Source organism: Lepisosteus platostomus, chromosome 13, assembly GCF_059453375.1.
Source record: "Lepisosteus platostomus isolate fLepPlt1 chromosome 13, fLepPlt1.hap1, whole genome shotgun sequence".
Lineage (NCBI taxonomy): Eukaryota > Metazoa > Chordata > Actinopteri > Semionotiformes > Lepisosteidae > Lepisosteus > Lepisosteus platostomus.
The window spans coordinates 10,068,889-10,087,524 of NC_142623.1; the positions used below are offsets into that span (position 1 = coordinate 10,068,889).

Below are 18,636 nucleotides of genomic sequence, written 5' to 3' on the forward strand. Positions count from 1 at the left end.
TAAAATCGACCTCATCCCATCTCTTTTGCGAGAACCCCCATAAGATGGAGTGACGTATATGTCCCTCATTTCCCAATAAAGCGATCTACCCAATTAAAGATCTGCATTCATCACATACCAGGCATGTCACCCGGCAATAATAAATTAATGACTCCACTTTGTCTTGACAGGCATCATACATGACAAAACAGCCAAAGTCAACTCAATAAGCCGTTCCTCCATCCTCTTCATCTATGCCTTGATCTTTGTGAAAAAGACACGGACTGAATGTAAATCAAACTATCAGACACTTCAATCAGTCTAGCTGGGATTAGGTGTCATGCAAGCGTCCTTTGAACAGCACAATTATTTCAGCTTTTCTTTGGTGAGCCACCACATCAAAGAGAGGCAGTCCCCAATTTTTAAACTGATTTCTTGTCCAGTAGCGCAGTTTAAATGTAAGAAAATCCACATCTGCAATTCGAAAGAGCAGCTTCTGAAACGAAGAGCGAAACAGGTAACGAAAGGGAAATCGGTTCCATTTAGTAACATTTAAATTTCGTCAGAGTTGCCTTTCAATAAAGACGCCAGGAATGCCTGTGCTGAAGTTCCCATGTTCTTTCCAATTACTAATAAGATCCAGTGCACCTTTAAATTGAGGCTGGGCTGCCTAAATTTTCCCCGACTTCTAAAACATGACAAATCAGCCCATCTTTTTTAGAATGGCTGTTACACCTGCTGTATGTGTGTGAGAGGCAAGGAGTTAAGAAAAAGAGAAGTGTATTTCTTGCAGAGAACCTAGCTGTTACAGGCTGATCTGCAAGTTTCTGAAAAACCTGTTTGAACTTAATTCTACACAGGCTGTAAAACTGTTATACACAAAAAAAACCCGCCGACGATGGGTTTTATAGATATATTTTTGTTTTGTAGGCTTTGTCAATAAGATGTAGAAATACGAATGCGAAAACGCAATAAGCATGTGTGTTCTCTGGCAGCATGGACTCGAAAAACGAGGGGGAGTAAAAAAAAACGAGGGGAAGTCACATTGCCCGCTGGAGAGACCTCCTGCTGTTGAAAGACCTCCGGCGACTCTATTCCTACCTCAAGCCGATTCTGCACGCGTTCGACAATGACATCACCCCCCTCTCACCCCCTCCCGCCCCGCTGCCGGCAGCCGAGCGCCAGTCCCGTTCCCTGATTCGGACCCCTGGGATCAGCCCTGCGCCTCTCCGCGGACACGCAGCTGGAAACCAGCCTGGGAATAGCACCTTTCTGCGCTGACAGAGGCTTAGCAAGAACGGCAATCCGATCAGAGCATTCACCGCGTTAGTGGTTCTGCCCATTCCTCCCTACCTAGTCGGAACCTCCGAAATGCCTTAGACGAACAGAGCAGCATCACATACCTAGTTCACTAGGCTGTCTTTGGAAAGCAAAGCACAGACCTTCGGATACAATAATCCGCTACTGTACAGTGGACAATATACCCGTACTATAGACTAAAGGCACCAAGTCCAACACATGGAGTCTCTAGATATACATTTTTAAAAATCGGGACGATGCGTTAATTGCTTTAAAGTCTTTGCTCCATCACCACATTAAGCCTTAAACACACACACTTCCCACATCCGAGTTTCACACTGTACCATTTCGCATTCCCAACTCCCAAGAAATCCCCGACAAAACTAGAGTATTCTCCCCCGGGATAACTGTTCTTTACTACCGCAGTGTTCTCCCCTAACACACTCTCTCGATATGCGAAAATCCGACAAATTCCGACAAAAAGCGTCAAAGCCACTTGTTAAATCACGGCATTAGCGCTGAAATCAATATTAAAAGGAGACTCTTTGTGCTCCACTCTAAGGTAATGCCAAAGTCCAAACAGCTTCTCTGTGCATCCTTTTCAGAGCGAAAAGCGTGTATGGGGGCAATAGTTAAAAATCGTCAAACTGGAGGCAAATATGGGTCACTTCCAGCGGAATTACTACGGGCTGCGCTGCATTAATCGCGCTTACAGAAGCTGCAATTACACACCGCGGTTTCCACAAAAGAGGACCTTTTCCACCGAATAGATCAAAGAGGTAGGGATACATACGTCAAAAGCAAACAGACATCTGCAGAAGACTGCATTTAACAAGAAAAAAAAAAGGCACACGAGGAAAACCGCCGGACAATTGTCACTTACCGTTGCGGTGTCGCCTAGTAGTAACAGGATGGAGCCCAGCGCTATCAAACAAGGCAGCTTCATGGTACTTGGAGCGGCGAGCGAAAACGAACCTTACAACCCGGGTTATTTTCTCACTTTCGGTGAAAAAAACAGATGTTATCTTCAGTTGCCTACTTCGGTGGGCAAATGTGCATGAAACACACGCTTCAGAAGCGGAGATCCGATTCAAATCCCCCACTTGTCCTTTCTTCCTACCCAGTGCCCAGGACGCCTGTAGTGCTAGAGGAGAAATCAGCTATGCGCGCTATCCTGGTTTCTCCACTTTTATTTTTTCCCTCCCCCGAGTGTGTTTTTATCAGAGGGACTTCTGGCGTGTGAGAATGTAAACCCCTCTCCTTCTCTCTCTCTCTTTCTCGCCCTCTCTCTCCCTCAGCTCGCCTAAACTCGCTTTGCTAGTGCGTGTGCAGGAAATGTTGATCCGCCTCCATCACCAAACCGACGGAGAGCGAGTCGTGGTGCACCGCCGGTTTCCGCGGATAGAGGAGAGCGCGCCCCCTGCAGCACCGTTTGTCGGGACTGGCAACTGGGTCCGGCGTGACCAGCACGTCCCGCCTGCGGGGTGAGCTGTTCTTTTCATCGTTCCAGCTCAGGATCGTAGTACTGAGCGTAGCGCCGTAGCCAGTGTCTCGACGTGTACGAATACGAAGCAGGTAACCCTTCATCCTCTGTTTGCTATGTAACTCAGCGGATCTGTGTGTAGTGTTCGTGATCACTGGGGGGGAAATCTAACGGGATGTATTGTTAGTGATGAGAGAGCAACGCTTATTAGCACATTTCCATTCTGCTGATTGTGTCAATTCACAGTTTCAGAGCTTTAGAAAAAAGTGTCCCTTCGGACACCGTTTTCTGACAACAGAAGCCAAAAGAGGAAATTGTTATCAGTATTGTAATCGCCAGTTTTGAGTTTAAATTTGTAGAGAAGATCAAACAACCACCATTCAGAATGTTCATTCAGAATTTTGGGGGGGTTTTGTTTAAGGCTTAATGCGTTGAGGGCTAAAATGTGGAGGCCGTTTTTTACAGAACCAGGGGCTCTGGAATGAGGCATGTTGTTGATGCTCGGATCCTTCGAGGAACTGCAAGATTGTGTATCAAGAGAAGTATTACTCTTTTGTTTTGTATTTGGTCTGAAGAGTTTTAAAGCTTTAAATCATAATAAAAACATAGTAGTAAAAAAACAAGAACCAAGTACATTTTCATTCCAACATCTGGATCAGCCTTCTTATATATCTGCATTCTAGGTCAAAAGACATAATCCTAATTATTCTGTTGTCCTTGAAGTCAGTATTTGATTAAATTAGTCTTCTCAGAATTCTTGTTCTAGACATAACCCAATAAAGCAATTAAACTGTTTTGTAATAACATAAGAAAGGTTACAAATGTAACCTTACTCCTCCCTACCCATTTGGTAATTAGTAACTAATTAGTAACTAAGGATCTCAATCTTTCTTGAACAAAGCCTGTGCATCATCTTCCACAACATGACTGAGTAGCCTGTTCCATTCAATCACCACCCTTTGTGTAAATAAATGCCTCCTAATCTCAGTTATAAATGAATTAGAAGCGTCTTTGAACAGTATTTCCTCCTGTGACTTGTCTGTCTGTGTAGAGCACATCTGTATAGACACTACAATGGAACTACAAAAATTCATTCCATCCTAAAAGAAGAGAAACTCTACATTTCGGTGGAGCCTTCTTCAGGTGTTACACATTTCTTTTTCTTTCAGCATGGAGTGAACCTTTACCTGTTCCTTTGCACCCTGCTCATGCCCACACAACTCCCCACTCAAACATAGTGTCAAACATAGACACTGCAACGCTACTGGAAAAACCTCCTAGTAAAAATGCCGTTTTATATCTGAATTCTGAACAAAAATGTTAAATCAAAATGTGAGTCTTTTGTTGGAATTGTACATCCACTGATTAATTTTTAGTTCCATGGTAACATAGTTCTGTCTGAAACGTTTCAATTAGAAGTATTAGCACTTTAACATAGCAGCATAATCCAGCCATCAAGCTCCAAAATTAAACTTCATAACGCTAACACCCTTTGATACATTAGCCATTTTCAAAGTATCTACAAATTCAAGTATTTTATCCATGAACCCACGCAGGATTTGCTTCACAATGTAAATTAAATCATCTGAATTGAGTTTCAGTCATTCACATTAAGCCTATAGAGTTCTCATAATTTAATAACACAAATTTGAAAAGCTGAATTAAAACAGCTTTGGCCAGACAGCCTTGTCCAAAGAAATTGCTTGTAAATTCTTTGCAGATTTTTCCAGACTACAACCTGAGGTTAGAATCCACATCTTCATCATTTTCTGCTTTTATTGGTTGGTTTATTGGTTGGTTTTTAGTTATAACCCACAGGGATGTATTATACAAAAGAGCACTTTTTGCATACCGTATAGTATTGACTCATGATTTCCATTAGCTTATACTTACATGCGCCATTAATTTAGTGCTGCAGGAGCTACAAACTGAAGGACAGTTTTGTTTTGAAAATAATTCTTTAGGACATTCTGTCATGAACTCCAGCTCCGCAGATAGATAGCTCTCTGTAAATGTTATCATGACCAAGGTTTAGGTTTTAAAGTAACTGCCAAATTCCTACATGTCTATTTTAATCATTCCAGAGTATCAGAAGTGTATTAATATTATCAGATGTAGATTGATTCATTAATTCCATCCATCTTCTTAATCTCTTTATCCAATACAGGATCGCAAAAGAATCGCAGCCTGTCCAGGCAAGGGACATGCCTGCACAAGGCAGGATACACCCTGGATGGGACACCAATCCATCGCAGGGCACACACAGACACACACACACTCACACCATGGCCAGTTTTCCTAGAAGCCAATTAACATGCCAGCATATCTTTGGACTATGGCAGGAAACTAAGGCACCAGGAGAAAACCTATGGAAACTCAGGGAACACAGGAAGAACATACAAACTCCACACAGGCTGCTTTATTTATATAATGTATTTCTAAAACATGTATGCATGACATCTACAACCACTAACCTGAGGTGTTACCGTTATTCAGTACCTTTTGTTGTGTGAGTGCAGAATCCTTTGGTTTACTCTCGGCTTTGTTCCTGCCTCTCTTCGGTGTAGGCATCACTGGAGGGGCACACCATCCTGTGAGCTGTATGTTACCAGGAGGCTGAAAGTAAATGCTAGTTGGCGACTTCCATGTGGCTCTCCACATATGTCTATTTCTTCAGCATGCCAGTTGAGCCCTGTAGCCCAGACATTACCAAGGTTTGGGCTTGCCATTAGCCAGCTGTGACCGGGATTCTCCATATGGTGAGCACAGCTGGATGAGTGCTGTTAGGGTTGGGCAGAGTGGACAAGATTTTCAGGAATTCCATTTCCTGGACCCTCTCCCAATCCAGTCACAAGGTGAAAACAGTAAAAGCTGAGGATAATGGTCCACTCAGTGTGTGTGAACATGATCCCATAACTAGAACCAGTAGCTGGGAATGAGAGGCAACAAAACCAGTCAGCTCATAGTGAGGAAGTAGCACAGTAATGCACACAGCTCACAATTAAAATGTGGCAGTGTTCTGGAAACATACTCTTGCGATATCTTATATTTTAATTTGCATTGTTACAGCTAACAAAAAAACTCCAGTGAATTTATTTTGATTGCCAGATTTATTATTTTCAGACTCCCTGAATAATTGCTTGAGCACAAAATCTCACTATTTTTTAAATATTACAAGGGAAGAATATTTTAAATATTTAAATGGGTTGCCTAAACATGATGTAAATACAATACATTGTATATTAATATTCAGTATGAACACTGTGCTGACTAATTGCTGTAGACACTAAGAATTAAACAGTATCTGCAATTTTAATAAGCTCTACAATTAAAATACTCTATTAAAAGATTGTATTATTTAGAAAAGTCATTGCCTCTAAGCATATTTCTGCCTGTGCAGTGATAAGGAAAGAGTATTTTTTCATTAATCATTTTCTGGTTTCCAACCATAACCAGTCTGCGAGTGGCACCACCCAGACCTCAACTATTTATCTAACTTATCAAAATAAATAGATGTGTTTAGTATGATACAAACATTTGGGTTAATGCCACATCTGATAAACAATTTAACTCCTTTCTGAGTAATGCAAATTCCATAGATTCCAATTGTTCTATATAAGTGGCCTCTTGATGCTGTAGGGAGCTTTAGTGGACTTTGTACCTGCATTTCATTATACAAAACTTAATTTCACAAATATCTCATCTTCTCACCAGAGGAAAGTGGTGAGACATTTAATAGAAGAACCAGGAGACATATCATTTCTTCCATAAAGACTAGCTGTCCTGCCATGTTAGTAAAGAACACTCTTGAACTAGCTGGATGATGTCATCAATATGTTCCTAAGCAACCAGAATGAGCAGGAGGGGCTCCATGGTTTCTTCATAGTTCACCTTTCTGTATTCCCAGCAGCTAGAAAAGAAACATCTTTATGAGGTGACATCATACTATAGAAACAAGGAGGTCCCGTTGAAGTCCTCATCAAAATGATTAAACACTGCTATCCATTAAAAACAGGACATTAAATCCCTATTTGTATTTTTATCTCCTGTCTTGTACGAGATTGCAGTGATTATTATGTGATTATACAATTTGTGTTTGCGCCTCGAGACAAAGCTCTGTCTGCTCTGGTCCAAGAATTTCAACTTAGCACAAGTCTATATTGATTTGTTTTTCAAATAAAGCTCATGCAGTGTGGTGTGGTGGCTCTGTGGCTAAGGATCTGTGCCTGTGACTGGAAGAGTGCTGGTTCGTATCCCATGGCTGGCAGAGGAATCCTACTCTGTTGGGCTCCTGAGCAAGGCATTTAACCCCAGCTGCTCCAGGGGTGCTGTATAAATGGCTGACCCTGCGCTCTGACCCCAAGCTTCTCTCCCTGTCTATGAGTTTTGTGTTTTAAGCGTTGTGTTGGTCAGACTGACTAAGATTAGGGAGTTTTGGAAGATAGACTCTTTAATCCAAGATCTTCATCAACATATTTGTACATAACCTGTACATATTTTGTTCCACGTACCCACTAATATTACATATTCTCTGCTCTAAATGTGCATCTGTCATTGGTTGTCTGGTTTGAGTTCTGTTTGTCAGTACCTCTGACTAGAAACTTGACATTGAGTAGAAACAGTTGAGAAGCTGAGAAAAACTAAAAAAAGCAAGGAAAAGGTAAGTATTGCCAGAATGAGCTGTTTCATTTATATTTCAGGAGCTGCTGTCTTTATGGAGATATTTCCTCCAGTGTTCTCACTGCATTGATAGTAATATATGCGCACACACACACAGAGATAAAAGCATGTTCTGTCCACCTGGCTCTTAAGATTGGTCCCCTGGCTCAGCTCCTTAGGGGAAGGGGCAGGTGTCTTGTCTTTAATTAGGAGCTGACAGCAGCCTTAGCTGCAGGCAACACTGTGCACTGTCACCTGTTGACGACAGGCAGTGGCACAGCTGACGTAATTGGTTTAGAGCCCAGTGCAGTCTAAACCAGAGCCCTGCTGATCAGACCCATGAATACACATCTTAACGCCGTCTGATAAGTGCCACGCTCAAGTCACGATCTTTTCACGGCCAACTAATGTGCTGATGATAGTCCATTGGGACTGATGACAGGCTGTGGTTTCAAACAAATGTTTAAACTAAGAATTGGAAAGTGAATCGACTGGGATGCCGAGAGCACAGTGCTGAAGATTAAGATAACCACGCTCTGAGATGGGATGGTCAAAGAGAAGGTTTTTCATGTAATGACCCTCTCTTTAGGGTCTCCCAGCTTTTATTCCAGGGAAGTCTGCAATGGCTCCATGAAATCAAACATTCACTGGCCTATAAGGGGTAGCATTGTGGTACAGTGGTCAGCATTTCTGACTCGCCTCGCACCCTGGGGTGCTATCTGAGTGGAGTTTGTATGTTCTCTCTGTGTTTGCATGGGTTTCTACTGGGTGCTCTGATTTTTCCCCACAGTCAAAAGACATACTGGTAGGTTAATTGGCTTCTGGGAAAGGTGACCCTGCTGTGAGTGGGTCTCTGTGTGCCTTGCTATGGACTGGCATCCCATCCACGGTGTATCCTGCCTCGTACCTGTTGCCTGCCGAGATAGGCTCTGGCTCCCCCGAGACCCAGTTTTGGATAAAGCTGTTAGAAACTCATTTGGCACAGGATCTCTAGAAAAGAGGTGGTTTATTGGATACCTTCTGGTCCATTTCTCCCATTTTCCCTGTAAGGGTTCCATGCCATTAATGGTTTTGCACATCAACGGAACAAAATGATGTCAGGAGCCACTATAATAATAATAATAATAATAATAATAATAACAATAATAATAATAATAATTGCTTACACTTATATAGCGCTTTTCTGGACACTCCACTCAAAGCGCTTTACAGGTAATGGGGACTCCCCTCCACCACCACCAATGTGCAGCATCCACCTGGATGATGCGACGGCAGCCATAGTGCGCCAGAACGCTCACCACACATCAGCTATCAGTGGGGAGGAGAGCAGAGTAATGTAGCCAATTCATAGAGGGCGATTATTAGGAGGCCATGATTAGTAAGAGCCAATTGGAAATTTGGCCAGGACACCGGGGTTACACCCCTACTCTTTTCGAGAAGCGCCCTGGGATTTTTAATGACCACAGAGAGTCAGGACCTCGGTTTTACGTCTCATCCGAAGGACGGGCAGAGATAGTTAAAGGGTTACTATTTAACTTTACTGACCTTATGAAAAACTTCAAGATTATTAAAAGATTAGGTTCTGTGGAGTTGTCTCAGTATGATAGTCCTTTCAGACCAGAAGTTAGTCTGGTTGCTCTAATCTATACTGCCTGTATAGCATAATAATTCTTCTTGCCATCACGTTTGTTGATGACAAAAAACTGTTCATAACAGCTAAATTTGACAACATATATCCAAAGCAGAATAATAATATTTTTAGATGGTTCTGGTTTCTGGCATTGTAAAACAGTCAGAGCTGATTAATATTCATATATTCCATAATATGTACCTAAATATTCTGTTGGCCTTTTAGTCTATCAGAACTCTTTCATGTCTGCAGTGCAAAGACTTCACAAATGTGGCAGGAAAACTTTATCTAACATTACTATCTCCTTTGAGTAATGAAGTGATTCCCATTGCTCATCCCCAGCTGCCTTTGGTGAGTTGACCTATGTCCTATCTGAAGAACGAACTTTGAAGTAAATTCCAGTCTTGAATTTTATTCCATTTCATAACCTGAAGACTTCAAACAGATCCCCTCTCAAACACCAGCGACTTAAGCAGAGAGATTTAGTTCTATGAGTCTTTTAGTTTTATGAATCTTTTCTTAAGTCAGTCTAGCTTCCCTTCTGTGAACGTACTGTATTCTGGGAATGTTTTACGCAATCACGTGCTGCTCATGCATGCTAATTTACCACATGTACGTTGCACAAAAGACATCCGATTTAAAGGGAATCTAGGTTTGGTAGCCCTGGGGTATTTGGACAGCATGTAGAGTTCTACATGTGAACATAAGTAATGTTAATTATAATGAAATTCTACTGTCAATTATAATCAATCACCTAAATAAGAGTAAATGGGCCAGATGGCATCGCCCCCTGTAACCTTTATGTTCTTATGTAAGTGAACTACAGTATATAGCTTTTTCAACATTTTACATCCAATCTAACACATTACCACTAAATGAGAAATGCAGTGCAAGCATTGCTATAGACTTGGAATCTATATGCATCTGTACACAAGTCCTCAATCACACCTCTCTTCAGACAGCTGGAAAAAAAGCTTTTACTCACCCCCAGAATTAATTTAGCTTATACTCCAATTCTCCAGTTTGGTGGGGTGTTTACCCCGTCGTTAGACGACAGGACAGTAGTGTCACTGTACCGGGAACGTTATGAATCAAGGATAAATCAAGTTCCCAAGTACATGAGTGTCCTCTGATTTACATGTCACCTCTGACCTTAATTGCATCTTTGATATTCAAACGTGTTTGAATAAAAATTAAATCAAACTTTCTTTAGGTTTTAACCAGTTGCTAATTGGAAAACAATACTTGCAAAAATTGCAGGGAAGTGGTCTTCATGGACTGTTATGGACTATGGGCTTCATCCACAAGATGTTTCTATACAGTATATAAGGTACAGGTACACCTTATCCAATGATAAGCACATGGATAACATGCCTATGCAATGGTGCCCGTGTACTTTAGAACTGACAGGTATGGCATTCAGTAAAGTAGATTTTCCCATTTTAATCTTTAAGAGTAAAACGTATCTAAAAAAATGTAACAATTACCTTTCTTGCTTTCACGGAAACAAGCCAGTGAATAATGGGAATTTTGTGCAGAGAGGTTTATTCCGTGCTATCATCACTTCTGGGCTGTTGGAAGTACTCGGTCTGCCCAACCAACCTTGGAGAGCATTAATACCTCAAAAACGAATGAAGAATTACGGATTCAACACACAGCAGTATATGCAACCAATAAGATATTAAATAGCCAGAGTAAGAGCTCAGATCCTACCTTCACTTGTCCACATTAGGAGAGTTTGATGCAGCACAGCCCTGTTGCTCATGTCTTAATCATGACCCTGTATAATATCACAGCGAGGAGCTGGGATTAATAGAAGAGCCTGTGAGCTCATTAATGACACTCTTGCTTCTGTGTTTGCAGAGCTTTTCTCTAAAAAATGAAACCACTATGAAAGACACCAGGTTCCCAAGAGAATGGCTGAACTGCAGGGTTTCTGCCAGAGTTCTCCTCCAGCTGAGACCAGACTGCAGGGATCCGAGTGCAGAAAACTTTGGGGAAATGGTTATTAAAATCCCAAACTCACAAAGCAGCACAAAATGAGGGCAAATGACAGCTGACAAAGAAAAATGAACTGGAATGTTGTCTCAGTTGTACAAAGCTCTTTGGCACTGCCAATGACAGCATCCAAAAGTGCTCAGTCTCCCAGCTTGAATCCAATCCCAACATGCTCTTATTTTTCCCTGGGTAATTTGTATGTGAGCTCAAGAGTTATTTGGCACAATACAAATTATGAAACAGCAAGACTTCAGTTTCAAAGTGTCTCTTTCCATCTTTCTCCAACCTTCCAAAGACATGTTGGTTAGTTTAACCAGGGTATTTATTTTCTCCATGTGTGCTGTGTCTGTGTGTGTTCCCTGCGATAATTCCCCTATGTATCCTGTGTTCTTGGGGTAGGTTCTGAATTTGCATAATCGAGCCTTTACTAGGAATAAGCAGCTCTTCGATAACTGATGGATTTGTGCAAACTATTTTTAAAAGCTAGAAAAGTCATGCTTAGCATTTTTTAGACAAGGCCAGTAACGAGCAGCCCATCAAAACATGTGTTCTTGCAGGAGTTTGAAATTTAAACTAAGAGAATGTCTTATGCTGTTGTATTAGGAAATAGATTATATAGTCATGCTAATTTATTTGACAACGTCTCCTATTCTCTTTTTTTTCTTTTCCATTTTCACGCTCATATTAATAGCTCACACCACCCTTTAATTAATATTGTGCAATTACTGAGCCATCTTGGTAAGCTGCCTTGTACTTTGATATGCTCTTAAAGTGTTTCGGTCAAACTCCTCTTCATCATGATTAGCTTTGCGTCTCTATGCTTTTGGGGTAGAGTTACAAATTCCATTTCTCCTGTGGTTTATGAAGTGCTGTGTTTTGCTCCTGCATGTGTCTGGGTGGGGGGGCTGCTGATGAAACTGAACTGTGAAAATAAATTGCAGTGGGTTTATGAAGATTTCTTATTTGAAACAAATTACAGGAAACATAATTCCTGGCAGAATGTAGGGGGGACTTTTTTCTGTAGTGGACCCTTTTTTCTGTAGTGGACCAATAACAACGTAAATGACATAAATAAATGATAAATATGAATGAAGTATTAAATATTGACCGTGTCTGAAACAGGTTTATTTGCTAACTATTGAATGTAACAGTTATAATACAGATTTAGTTAATTGCATACTTATTCCTCTTAGAAAGTAGACATTAAGGTGCCAAGAATTATGGTTGCAACTCCAGAGACGTCTGTGGAGTATATTCACAAAAAATGTTTGAGGTATCTGATATAGTGTTAAGGTTGATTACTACTCGATAATGTGATTAATATTTAATTTTAAAATGTAAAATCTTCAACTGGTTCAGAAACTGAACACAACTGAAGACATCAATTAGTCTTATCATCATATTAGCCAGCAGCTATATCGCCCTGCAGCTCACAACTAAATTATATTGGTCAATTAAGCAGGCAATTTGTTCAATTCAGTTTTTCAGAGATCATTTGGAAGCACAACCTGAGTAACCTTCCATCTCCAGATTTGAACAGATCCTTTGCTTAATTATTCAGTATTGTACAGGTGTTGCCAATGTCTAGAAATAGGTGACCTACAAGAAAAAGGATAAGAACTCTCCAGGATCAGGGTTCAAGACCTCTGGTCTAAACTGTCTACCTCTTGTGGTACAAACAAGCAAACCTATTACTCCTGTGACACACAAGACCCCCAGTATGCAAACCAAGGGACCAGCTGGAGAGCAACCACTTCTCACTTGCTCGGACGCGCATCGATAAGCAGGTCTGCAAAAACGAGAAAAATCACCTTCTCTGCAACACGCCTATGGAACATTTGCATAGCCACAATTAAAATGATCAGAATAACTACCAAGAGATCAGAGATGCAGTCTTATTAAAATGTGATATCTGGACCTTTTTTAAAATATCTCAAAATATTCCCTTTTCACACCAGAGTACAAAGCAACTTTGAAGATATGGCAGCACTGCCCTCTTGCGGAGGACTCTGATAAATCGCAAAATCGGAAGATTTTTTCCTGAGCACTTTCAGTACTCAAAAGTGACAACTAATAAGAAAGAACCGGATTTGGTTTAAGCTGTAGAAGTGGCAAAAGCAGACTTTTGAGAAATTATCTAGCACAAGAGAATTCATTTCTCAAAGGAAAACTTGGCCAGCCATTCACATACTGTGCCCACACAACAGCGCATTGTAAAACTGGTTAGACAATACGGAAACCAAATTTCTGGCAGTGTTTTATCGTTGTGTAAAAAGGCACTCGACATGAACAGTACTCATGGGAACTGGTTCCCACAGAAAGAGCAAATTAAATTAAGTCTGGGACCTCATTGTCCAATTAAGAGTCCACCCTAAAAGAAACCAGTGAAAAAAAGAAAATCAAGACAATGGGATGACCAAGACCAAAACTGAGGGGTTAGATCTTAAGAGTACAGCTCCTCTAGACACCCCAGCTGTCTATTCAGCTTTTGACCTGCTACAAAGCTGTACAAGATGTTATGCTGACTGGAGGGGAGGCAAGCCCTCTTAGTGATATCTGAAGAAATCCTACAGGCCCCCAGGAAACAGCAGGGGGTTACCTTTCCACTGGCAGTTGAGAGCCACTTTGCCAACTGGTCCAAACAACTCTTCCGCCTGCAGCACTGAAGCCAATTCTTCTTCGATATCTGGGAAAAACCGCCTTGTTTATTACTGCCACTGGGCTCGAACACAATATCTGGATCACAGAACAAGAGTCTGGAGTGTACAGCACTTGAACCACTTTGAAGCCCCTGACTCTCAAAATGTAATATGAAATTAGGTAAGGCAGTCTAAGAAAAGTCCTAACTGGGGCATGTGAAACCAGTTTAAAACATTAAAAAAATTAACTTTGGGGGATAAGCTTTGGAAACAGTTTTCCGAGAGTGCTGGTTCAGTACTGTTGGTTTCATTGACCATCTGTGATCTCCAGTCCCTCAAGCTTGTAAACATGGCAGGGAGCTCTTCAAGCCAACCACAAGATCCTTGGCTTGACTCGGAGTGGCAAACTCGGAGAATCCAGAGTACTATGAGCTCACAATGCTGTTGTCGAGAGCACCACACCTAACTGGTTAAGTGAAAAATGACTGCAAGCACATGCTCCACATGTGGGGTTCTGAGCTCTGGTTAACAGATTCCAGAAAAAAACACCCTGTCCCTGGAATAAGCTCAAATTAGACTATTTCTTCAAAGGACAGGCTGGTTACACAAACTGAGGTTCCCTTAGCCTTGGACAGCCCACAACAGGATTTGATTCAAACACTTAAGGTTTTGAAAAGTGTAACCATCAATCGTAGCCATTACTTCAGAATCAAGAGTTAACTAAGGATACCAGTGGAACTTCAGATCAGGTTATTTGGAAATGGAAAAAGGAGGCACTTCAGTTATACAGCTTGAATTCAATCCCCAGCCACTCTGTTGAAAGCTAATACCGGAGTTTTTCAAGGTGCCATTGGACAGGATGTTTCAGCTGAACACACACACCAATCATTATGTAAGCATGATGGAGCGAACCTTATTGTCTTAAAACACCCATCAAACTTAATAGAAAAACGTTAATAAAACCAGAAATGTTTCTTGGAGGTAATGCTTGTGAATACTTCAAGAAATACACACAGACTCTTGACAAAAATGTGAAATTTTAGGGTTTTTTTGTTTCAAAATAAAGATCACACATTGTTTAGAGACAATCTACAACAAGAGTTACAAAAAATAGTTGCCCAGGCATAAGCATACACAGGATTTTGTTAACTATACACATATGGTTACAAGTGTGCTTGCAAAAAGTTCATTGGAAATATACACAAGGCTTTCATAAATGTACACCGCGTAGTGTTACAATTCTGTATTTCAACAAGGAAAGAAAAATCGACAGTATGTTACAATCACTTACAAGTAGACAAAAAAATGCAAAATACGGGTATTTTCTGTACAAAAAGGGGAAAAGATTTCAACCCACAGAATGATGTAAGAAGCGTAACCTAAAGGGTTTGGTATTAAATCCACCTTTTTTCATTAAATGTGACAAAAGGAAAACCATTACATTTTTAAAAGGTCTAAAAAAAAGGTCACTACTTTTAACAGAAGAATGATTTTTTTTTTAAATCTGGAATTTTCTTTTAGTTTAAATTAAGTAGTGACATGTTAAAATCATGAAGCATTTTGTTTCTTTTTACAAGTACTATGCTGTATATAAAGGGCTTTTCAAAACAAAATATTTGATAGATATTACAATTTACAATATACAACAACTATATGCCACAACCAAAAAAAGTGTGAATATACACTGAAATGCACAGGTTTCTAATTTTTTTGTATTTTTCTTTATACCAAAAAGGGTTGTATAGTTGATTCCAAGATTTCCACATTTACATTACAGAAGGTTTACAAATGTACAATTATACAATCAAAAGTATGTGTTCACTACTAGGGTACATTATAGTTACAGATTGAACATCAAAACCAGAAAAAACTACAAATTTTTTATATATATATGCAAAAGTCTACACCAAGTATACACTATATATTTATAGAAGCAAGACCAAAAACTTATTTTTAAACTTTCCTCCCATGCTAAATAATCAAAATTCTGCTGTATGTTAGCAAAAAAAGAGAAAGAGACACAGGAAATGCATCACACCAACCCCTTTCTCTAGGATTTAAACTGAGTAATTGTAAATTAAATTGACACTTTTCCTTAAAGTTCAATACCATAAAAAAGTTAACAAAAGTACTTTGCGCCTTAGCAGTAGCAAACAGCAAAATGAGATTAAATCAAATTTTTCTTCTAACATAATTCAAGTTTAAAAAAAGAAAAAACCCTAATTGATTAACGACAGAAACTCAGGTGTTTCGCCTTAAAGTTTGGCTGCCAAAGCTGAAGAGACCTATCCCAGCTGCCCTGCAGGCTCCGCAACGATTATAAATACAACAGTGAAGAGAAACACACTGCCCCAAACATGTACATTTTTTTCTTTAAATCTATGTACAAGAATTCTATACACCAGTGATAAAGATTTAAAAAAGGAGGAAAAAAAACAGGGCAGTTGGCTTTTTAAATTAAAAAAAATTCATGTTAGCAATGTGGATCAACAAATTAAAAAAATACAAGGCTTCTGTAAAATAAATTAGCAACCTTATACAAAAAGTGAAGGGTGGGTGAAGTGGGCCACAGAGAGTGAGAGAGGGGGGTGAAAGCCCAGATGCCCTACATTTCCAGCGCAGGTTGCTCAGGGGGGCCAGCACTCTGCTCGAAGGTGTACAAGGAAGGAGAGTGGGATCACCTTACATGATCCCATTGGGAGGCCCGCAGATCGGACCCAGGTCCACGCCGTTTTTCATGTAGTACTTCTCCAGCTTGGCCAGGATGTGTTTGCCATAGGTGTATTTGCGCAAGGTGGCAATGTGTGGCCGGATCTGGGAAACGTGGAAAGAGACAGTTTCTTACCTGACTGAGGAAAACAGTAGCTTTGTTTCCAGTAGACACCAAGTTCACAATTGTTTCCATTACCCTAGGCTTGCAGATAGAAACTTGTACAAAGTACAGTGCTAACACATTATGCCATAATTGGGAGTTACTACTTCATACTATAACATCCTTACTCCTGAAATTTACAATACCAAAAGCCAAATCCATTCACTTTTATGTAATAGAATCAACTAGTCCTATAGTTATGTTTACATTAAGCTGGTAAAATCTAATTTTAAATTGTTATAAAATACAAAACAGAATTTCAATTTTTTTAATTACATTTGTTAGAAATAGAAAAACATAAATCGGAAAAACAGGAACAAGAACACTCAACCACTAAATGTTTTTTTATTGAGATTCTTTAACAATTTATAGATTGGCTACTAATACTTCATTTTTGCTATACAGAAATATCTTGAGAATGACCTTTTCAAGGTCTCTCGTTAAAGCTACCATTAACATGAATTAATAGCTTCTTTGGTCTGAATATCAGCAAACGTCTCAATTAAAAAATGCTAAACCTTGAATAGAATGACTTTTACATGGTTTAGAGGAACATCTTTAGAGAAAAAAAGAGGTGAGGTTCTCATCTTTTACATTTAATTTGCACGTCTTACTGCTCTGTGGCTCTTTTTAAGTATTAAAAGGTGAATATTTCAAATTGCCAAGTGCTCATTTTGGATAGCTGAACAAGCTAAAATTAGACAATTTATACAAGGAACTATTAATAGCACAATTCATGACTATTACTAAGATTCCTTTTACCAAGAAAATGTCTCCTTCTCCAAGAAAAGTTCCTCTTTGTATTATATATATATCCAAAAAATACATCTTCGGTCTTTTCTGAAATTGCTGTTTCAGTTAACCTATCTCATTTTTAATGTAACAATTTTACCCACGATATTCTGATCAAATGTACGAGCTTGTTACAGATGCTCAGATGGGGTTTTTCCACTTATACTTAAACTGCAGCAGTTCCTTAAATGAATGTCTCATCTGCTCCTGACAGTGTCAGGTCAGCAATGGCTCCAGAGCTCTGACAGAGAACTGATGGGCTCATTTCATGTTCTTCTCCTGCACTGGCTCAGCAAGCCAAAAGAAATAGGGCAAAAGGGTGACCGCCACCTGTTGGATGGTCAAACCTAGACAGCCCTGGCTCTTAGTGTTCCAATTCTCCTGGGGTCTCAGGAAGAGTAGTGTGATGCCTTCTCTCAAACTCCATGTCTATTCAATATGCCAAGGACAAATGGAAATAAGTGCAACAGCTCTTTTTTTGAATGTCTGTCCTACCTTGTGCATGACAATCTTGCGTTGGGTTGGCTCAGCGACATCGATCATTTTCTGCACCACATAGTTGGCATACTGGTCCTTCATCATGGTGTATAAGGCACTGTGTGGGCCATCATTCATCGTGCACACCTCGTCGATCAGCATGGCACGTTCTGTCCGAGAGGCGTGGGTCACACACTTCTCCACCACATTGCTGCAAGAGAGAGAAGACTGTTGGAAAAGTAGCCTTCCAAGACACAGCAGGGCTGAAGTGATCATGAGGTCTGTGGATTACCTTCAGCTAGACAGAGCACAAATATTTTTTGAGCTCTCAGGCCAAATTACAAATATGGAGTCATTTCTGTCTTATGCTAATAACCAAATGTACTTTTTGCAATGGAGAGCAAACTGACACCCTCTGGCACCTCAGCAGTGACAATTTATCACACTTGGCAATTTATGATGCCTGATGGTGAGGTATGGAGAAACCCTTGCAGGAAATAAGACACCTTTTTTCACCCTTTAATTACTGGCATGACATTAGTACCACCACAGGAAGACAGTGTTACAAGCGACAAAGGGCACAAATGACAACCAATCCAGGACCTTTACCTCAGTACCTTACCTTAGTGAGCAACTACATCAGGAGAAGCATTTTTTCAACTATAATAATCAAAATGAAAATTCTCACACTGTCCTCTTCAATGTTTTTTTAAAATTAACTGAAACTGAATGAGAATTCTTCCTGTATGTATAAAAAAATAAATCCTGAGTTTTTTTTAAAGATGGTTTTCCCCAAGATACTCCCACA

At 40.1% G+C, this 18,636-nt stretch overlaps 2 protein-coding genes across 6 annotated transcripts in view; both read right to left on the reverse strand.

Annotated features, from left to right (window-relative positions):
- The window catches only part of sdc3 (syndecan 3), a 126,425-nt gene extending 123,742 nt beyond the window's left edge, over nucleotides 1-2,683 (reverse strand). Inside the window, exon 1 of the mRNA XM_088603068.1 lies at nucleotides 2,162-2,683. Coding sequence (XP_088459194.1) covers nucleotides 2,162-2,224 — 63 coding nt within the window. The 5' untranslated portion in view covers nucleotides 2,225-2,683. The remainder of the gene's footprint in view (nucleotides 1-2,161) is intronic.
- Nucleotides 2,684-14,712: 12,029 nt separating this feature from the next.
- pum1 (pumilio RNA-binding family member 1) overlaps nucleotides 14,713-18,636 on the reverse strand; it is a 42,123-nt gene continuing 38,199 nt past the window's right edge. For all 5 annotated transcript variants that reach the window (XM_088603072.1, XM_088603073.1, XM_088603069.1 and 2 more), the window contains 2 exons: nucleotides 17,847-18,039; nucleotides 14,713-16,501 (listed from right to left, as the gene is read on the reverse strand). In XM_088603072.1, the coding sequence (XP_088459198.1) occupies nucleotides 16,370-16,501; nucleotides 17,847-18,039 (325 nt within the window). In that variant the 3' untranslated portion in view covers nucleotides 14,713-16,369. The remainder of the gene's footprint in view (nucleotides 16,502-17,846; nucleotides 18,040-18,636) is intronic.